Below are 7,744 nucleotides of genomic sequence, written 5' to 3'. Positions count from 1 at the left end.
CTAGGCTAAATATCATCAAATTGTGATCCACAATTTATGAATTTTTATCCACTCAGCTCTATTTATAATGCAAATTGCTTTTACCCTCAAAGTTTTAAATTTAAACCACTAATCTTTAAATTTAAGCCACTAAGGTTTAAATTTAAACCACTTGCCTTAAACTTTAAACCACAAGGCTAAATGGTATCAACTTTTTATCCATTAAGCTCTATTTCCAACACTCTCTTTAACCAACTATGTTTTTAATTTAAACCCCTAAGCTTAAAATTTAAACCCATTTCCTAGAAATTTAAACCGCAAGCCTTAAATGGCTTAACCTATGAACAACTAAACTTAAATAATATCAAAATTTAATACACAAGGTTTAAGTTTTAATTCTTTAGGCTTAAAACATAAACATAAACATTCTCTGTTTAATCATTATGTTTAAAATTTAAACCCCTATCCTTTAAATTTAAATCAGAAGTTGTGATTGGAAAAAAAAAAATTATAAACCATTAAGCTTTAAATGTAAACCACTAAGGTTTAAATTTAAACCACTTGCCTAAAACTTTAAACCACAATCCAAAAGGCATCAAATTTTGAACCACATGGCTAAATGGAATCAAATTTTGAACCACAACTCTAATGGAATCAAATTTTAAACCACAATTTATAAATTTTTCTGTTAAGCTCTATTTATAATCCTAGTCTCTTTAGACAACAATGACTTAAATTTTGAACCCCAAGGCAAAATGGCTTCAAATTTTGAACCATAATTTATAAATTTTTAATCATTAAGCTATATTTATAATGCAAGTCTCTTTAAACCACAATGTTTTTAATTTAAACCGCTAAGCTTTAAATTTAAACCACTTGCATAAGAGTTTAAACCACAAACCAAATGGCATCAAATTCTGAACCCCTGAGCTAAATGACATCAAAATTTGAACCATAAGGCTAAATATCATCAAATTTTGATTCACAATTTATGAATTTTTATCCATTCAGCTCTATTCATAATCAAAGCCTCTTTTACCCTCAATGTTATGAATTTTAAACCATTAAGCTTTAAATGTAAACCACTAAAGTTTAAATTTAAACTACTTGCCTAAAATGTTAAACCACAATGCTAAATGGTATCAAATTTTTATATAGTAAGCTCTACTTATAATCAAACTCTATTTAACCAATTATTTTTAATTTTAAAACCCTAAACTTTAAATTTAAACCTAATTCTTTATTGGTCAAAAATTTTAGACCAGAAGTTGTTAGTGGCAAAAAAAAAAAAAAAAATTATTTTAGGTATGAACTGGGCGCCGCGGCGCAAATAAATTAGAGTCGCGGCTCGCAGTGATATTATTTGCCATTTTTTGTTTAATTCTGAGTGCCGCGGCTCTGATATCTAAAGGTTCTGTGCGCCGCGGCGGGGTAAATGACACCAAATTTTAATCGCGATTTAAAAAAATTTATCCATTAAGCTCTATTTATAATCCAAGTCTATTTAAACCACTAAGCTTTAATTTTAAACCGTTTTGCTTTAAATTTAAACCACTTACCTAAGAATGTAAACCACAAACCAAATGGCATCAAATATTGAACCACTAGGCTAAATGGTATCAATTTTTGAACCACAAGGCTAAATAACATCAAATTTTGAACCAAAATTTATGAATTTTTAAACATTCAGCTCTATTTACTATCCAAGTCTCTTTTACCCTCAATGTTTAAAATTTAAACCCCTAAGCTTTAAATGTAAACCACTAAGGTTTAAATTTAAACCACTTGTCTAAAACTTTAAACCACAATTCAAATAGCATCAAATTTTGATCCCCAATGCTAAATGGCATCAAATTTTGAACCACAAGGATAAATTGAATCAAATTTTTATACATTTAGATCTACTTATAATCCAAATTTCTTTAAACCAAAGTTTTTTAATTTAAACCACTAAGGTTTAAATGTAAACCATTTTCCTAAAACTTTAAACCACAATGCAAATGGCATCAAATTTTGGACCACATGGCTAAATGGAATCAAATTTTGAACCACAAGACTAAATGGCATCAAATTTTTATATATTAAGCTCTATTTATAATCCAACTATCTTTAACCAACTATGTTTTAAATTTAAACCACTGAACTTTAAATTTAAATCACAAGGCTTAAAATTTAAACCCCTTGCCTAGAAATTTAAACCGCAAGCCTGAAATGGCTTAAGCTATGAACCAATAAACTTAAATGACATCAAAATTTAATCCACAAGGTTTAAGTTTTAATCATTTAGAATTAAATCATAAACATACTCTCTTTAATCATTACATTTTAAATTTAAACCCCTATTCTTTAAATTTAAATTTAAACCTAATTTCTTTATTGGTAAAAAAATTAGACAAGAAGTTGTGATTGGCAAAAAAAAAAATTATATATTATTAAGGGTACTAACTGTGCGCCGCGGCACAAATGCATTAGAGTCGCGGCGCACAGTGATTTAAATTGTCATTTTTTCTTTCATTCTGAGCGCCGCGGCTCTACTGTCTAAAGGTGTTGTGCGCTGCGGCGGGATAAATGACATCTAATTTTGAACTCAAATTTAAATTATTTTTATCCATTAAGCTATTTTTATAATCCAAGTCTCTTTAAACAACTAAGTTTTAAATTTAAACCATTAAGTTTTAAATTTAAACCACTTGCTTAAGAATTTAAACCACTAAGTTTTAAATTTAAACCACTAAGGTTTAAATGTAAACCACTTTCATAAAACTTTAGACCACAATGAAAATGGCTTCAAATTTTGAACCACATGCCTAAATGGAATTAAATTTTGAACAACAAGGCTAAATGATATCAAATTTTTATCCATTAAGCTCTATTTATAATCTAACTCTATTTAACCAACTATGTTTTAAATTTAAACCCCTAAGCTTAAAATTTAAACCCCTAAGCTTTAAATTTAAACACCTTGCCTAGAAATTTAAACCGCAAGCCTTAAATAAATAAGATTAATTGATAAATTTGTCATAATTTCTAGATGATAATCTATCATCTTTTATAACATTTTTCTGTCAAATTCATCTCTCACTAATATCAATTCCTATTTTTCATAAATTAAATACATAATAATATAATAAAAAACAAGATGTACTTTAATAAATGTATAAACATTCTTATCCACAAGTCCACGACGCAACAAATATGTATAACATTGCATCTTTATAGTCTTTAGACTGCAACAGATAACAACAGTTCATGCTTTCATGCATAATGTACTGTACTCAAGGACAATAATCAATCTCAATGATCATGATATGTATGCAATTCACAACTAAATGTTATCCTTCTTTTAGAATTGGTTGGCTTTTACAATTCTTTCTATTATGTCCCAATGTTCCGCAATTTCCACACTTGACTGTTCGAACATGCTTGGGAAATTCTCCTGTTGATGGAATTATTTTTTTCTTGGGACGTCCTTGTTTTACTTTGAATTTTGGAGCTTTCATGCTATCTCCTTTAATTTCATCTGGGACACTCCAATCAACTTTATCTGGAAGAGGATTAATTGATCCTGCATATGTCTGTTTCAAAACAGAATTTTTATACCAATTTGAGCAAAATTTGTACTTGTCCAAGTACTTGCTTTCAATTGTTGCAATAGCATGTGCACATGGAATTCCCTCTAGTTGAAATTCATTACATGTGCACATATGTTGTTCCAAGTCGACAACAAACACTCGATCACCATATGTGACACTAGATTTCATTGCATCGATTGCATCTACCTGTGAAACAATACAATTATTAAGCAATAGATTTAAAAGTCGAACAAAAAGAAAATAAACATAACTTTAATAACATACCTTCATTCGAAATGCCACATCAAGTTTGATCTCCATTTCATCATTTGCCCATTTTGTCACCTCAACAAATTGGTTGATTGCTACTTCTTTTCTTGTTGAAAACCATCTTTGAAGCATCTCTCTTATAGCTTCTATTAACGACGTTATAGGCAATTCTCTCGCATGCACAATTGCTGCATTTATAGATTCGGCAATGTTACTTGTAAGAATGTTATACCTTTTCGTTGGAAAGAATGGCCGAGCACATTTTTTTGGTTTTGCTTCCAAAAGATAAGTGGTCATTTCAGGGCTAATTTTCTGTAATTCAGCCATGGCAGAATAATATTCTTGAGCTGAGTACGCTCTTGAAGCAGTTTCAAATATGGCATGCACATGTAATCCCCTAAACTTAGTCCTTAGATTTTGCTTCAAATGATAAAGACAAACTCCATGATATACACCAGGATACACTTGTTCAACTGCATTTTTGATGCTTTTATGCCTGTCAGATACTATGCACAAGTTTTCTCGATCTCCTATTGCTTCTTTTAGTCTTGTAAAGAACCATATCCATGCATTGTCATTTTCTGAATCCCCAATTCCAAAGGCGAGCGGAAAAATTTGATTGTTTCCATCTTTAACACAAGCTGCATACAGTGTACCTCCACATTTCGTCTTTAAAAATGTTCCATCTACCACTATAACTGGTCTACATTGCTTCCATCCATCCAATGAAGCACCAAAAGCAATAAACATGTATTTAAACCTGTAAAATTTAAAGAAAAAAACAACCAATTCCTAGAGATGTAAGATATGGATTGTAAACAATGAAGCCCTGAATATAGGAATGCAAATCATAAATATTATTCATACCTGTTTTCTTCATCTTTACATACTCTTGTGATAGTTCCTGGGTTGGCCAACTGTAGCATATACAAATATGAAGGCAACAATGCATAACTTTCCTCATTTGACCCTCTAACATCATCAGCTGCAAGTGTTTTTTCTCTCCATGCTTTATTGTACGTTACACCTACCCCATGTTCATCTCTCATGTCTCGTATTATTTGCCTTGGTCGATAGGTTGATCCTGGGTCACGAAACTTCTCTTTGAAGTAACTACTGATGACTTTTGCACTTGCTTGTCTATTTTCAAAATTTCTGTGATTTAAGGAGCATGTGTGGTGTTTATGGTATTTGATAACTCAAAAGTAGTCTGATACTTTTGAGCTTCTTGCACGTACATACCAGCCACAATTCTCATCTATGCATTTTGCCCAAAATGCTTCTGAACATGATTTTTTCAATTCTGTACTGAAAGTGTTTCTTGATGGCTATTTTCACAAGTGTATGTTTTAGATCAGTCTTATTCTTGAAAACATAATTGACTCTTATGTCTTCAATCTCCATATTCGGCAACACATGCAGAGGTGATTGAGCTTCTTGCCCGTGTTCTGTAATTTTGTTTGATTCTTGTGTTGAGGCGCTCTTCATCTTGCTAGTGCTTGCAGTATTCGTATTGGGGTCTGTGAGAGTCAAACTGTGACTTGTTGCATTGCTTGCTAAAGCAGATGGAATGCTAGCTTCTCTTGGCAAAGAAATGGTTTGATTTCTCTGTTCTACTTCAACGATGAGAGGACATTTTTTCAACTCTTCCACAGTCTTGTTCAAGTTTAGATAAACTTGTAAATTCTCATCACTTTCAATCTTCATTCCTTTGCTTGTATCCATATTTGCATCAAAAATCAAGTTTGTTGAAATCAATCTTTCAGTCAATCTGAGCTCTTTGTATATCTTGTTTACCAATTCCACATACTTGATATCCTTTTCCACCATCAATATTTTCACTTCATGATCAATATATTTGTTGTTTGCATTCCATCTTCCGTTAAAAACTACAAATAACATTATCTTATCCATTTCCTGCAATAAAAAATAACACAACCATGAGAGCTTATTCCTTTATCTTGGATAGAAATTAAAAAAAAAAAATCAATTCAATGTACTTTTTGCCTTAACTTCACTCAACTCAAGGCAAACACAATTTTTGCAAAACTAAGTGTCAAAATATTTGTGACTCAATAAGAAGAATCGAAGTAATGCAAAAGATGTTTATCGTGAAGATGAAGATAATAATGTTATTTGTAATGACCCAACTACTCTAGACTTTTGGACCATTAATGAAAACTATACATACTAATCCTTAATAAAACTTACAAGTGAAAATACCATAACTTTATTAAGAAACTTGTAAAAATAAGAGTTAAACTTACATAAAATTTAGGTTAGGATATGGGATCCCATTGTTTTTAAAAACAGAACAAAACATAATTTAAAATAATGAGGGATTACATAACAAGTGCGGAAAAATACATGTAAAACCATAAAATCAAGACTACATCCTCAAATCGTAACGCTCAACTCTTGAATCCATTCGACCTCAATACACATTCTCCAAGCTTCCAAGAACCTTTCCCGCCACTAAGACTATTTTCCTGCACATATAAACAAAAAGGAATGAGCCTAATGCCCAACAAGGAAAATCTAACACATAGTTCATATACATAAATTTCATAAGAAACATAAAAACATAACATAACACTTATATCATACACATACTATAATGGCCATTATTACTTGGGGTCCCATAGACTAAACAAGTCATATGCCCATTAGATTATTGGGGTCTTACTAGCTAAGTAGGTCATATGCCCATAATCCGTTTGAGGCTTGTTAGTCATATGGGTCATATGCCCAAGCCTACATACATACATAACATAAGATAACATATAAAACATATAACATATGAATTCTATCCTATTTTCCTTACCAAAATTACCGGGATAAGAGGACAGAGTCGGGACTTTGGAACACTCCTAAGAACCATTTGAAAAAGAGTGAGTATAGTGAAGAAGAGAAATGAAAGGAACGGAAGGACTAAACCATTGAGAAAATACTTACCAAAAACTTATGTGCAAGTTCTTAGATTTCCTAACCAAAATAAAGATTAAGGTTAGAAGGCTGAGTAGAAGACTATGAGAACTTAAAATAAAATAATACCAATGAACTAAGGTGTGGAAATACCTTGAAGTCTTGTAAGACCAATCTAAACCTCGAACCGAAATACTATAAAACCTTACTTCCCCAAGTGTTTGATAAGCTTATGATGATCAAGCTTATGATTCCCAACCCAAGTGTTTACACTCTCACACTGTAGAGTCCAAGAACTTTACTTAGCTAATTGTTTAGTAAGTATTATAGTATGTTTAGTGTTATCTTTGTTACTATGGATTTTTGGTTCAGACCGGGAATTATTTGGACACTCATAGTAGTACTTATAGATTTTCTAAGTTTAACCTATAGTTTAAGAATATTAAGTATAACCTAAGGTTTGATTATGTGACTGATATTAAGGATTATATTTACTATATTATAAGGTTTAGACATCAACCAATAGGATTTTAAGCACATGTTATGAATGGTAATTAAGGATTAAGTATTTTGGAGGATTAAATTAAATAAAGAGTAAAGTTTGAATGTTATAGGGTCAGTCAGCAGCTTTGAATACGTTGAAGGCTTAGTCAAGGCTGTTTACTCCATTCAAACTTAGCTAAAAATGTGTAATTTCGTGTTTAAATATTCAGCGTATGCCGATATATCGCAGCTATAGGGGGCGATATATCGCAGCACGTAGATACGGAAAACACGAGACAATGCACGGTCGCCTCGGGCATACTGGCCCAGGCGATATATCGCCTACAGGGGGCGATATATCGCCTCCTCCAGCATAAATTCAAATACTTTTGAATTCTTTTCCTTTCAGCCATTCAAACTCCTCCATAAGTCCAGCATCTTTTGAACGAGTCTTCAGCCTCTGCTGAACGATTATTCAAATGATTTTCACCTAAAAAGCCATTATTTTTATTCAA

The 7,744-nt window shown here is 31.6% G+C and overlaps 1 protein-coding gene across 1 annotated transcript; it reads right to left on the bottom strand.

Annotated features, from left to right (window-relative positions):
- Positions 1–3,311: 3,311 nt before the first annotated feature.
- LOC133795777 (uncharacterized) lies at positions 3,312–4,870 on the bottom strand. The gene is made up of 3 exons (XM_062233238.1): positions 4,689–4,870; positions 3,837–4,581; positions 3,312–3,758 (listed from the first exon to the last, which is right to left on the bottom strand). The coding sequence occupies exons 1-3, from the start codon at positions 4,868–4,870 to the stop codon at positions 3,312–3,314; spliced, it is 1,374 nt and encodes a 457-aa protein (XP_062089222.1).
- Between the last annotated feature and the right edge of the window lie 2,874 nt (positions 4,871–7,744).

Source organism: Humulus lupulus, chromosome 8 (genome assembly GCF_963169125.1).
Source record: "Humulus lupulus chromosome 8, drHumLupu1.1, whole genome shotgun sequence".
NCBI classification, from domain to species: Eukaryota; Viridiplantae; Streptophyta; class Magnoliopsida; order Rosales; family Cannabaceae; genus Humulus; species Humulus lupulus.
This window is presented reverse-complemented; position numbering and strand designations above follow the sequence as displayed.

Coding starts and splice junctions, on each gene's coding strand:
- LOC133795777 (XM_062233238.1), bottom strand. CDS start 4,870: ATGAGAGATGAACATGGGGTAGGTGTAACGTACAATAAAGCATGGAGA. Junction 4,582..4,688: donor TGTAAAGATGAAGAAAACAG/GTATGAATAATA, acceptor TAAATTTTACAG/GTTTAAATACATGTTTATTG. Junction 3,759..3,836: donor ATGTGGCATTTCGAATGAAG/GTATGTTATTAA, acceptor ATTGTTTCACAG/GTAGATGCAATCGATGCAAT.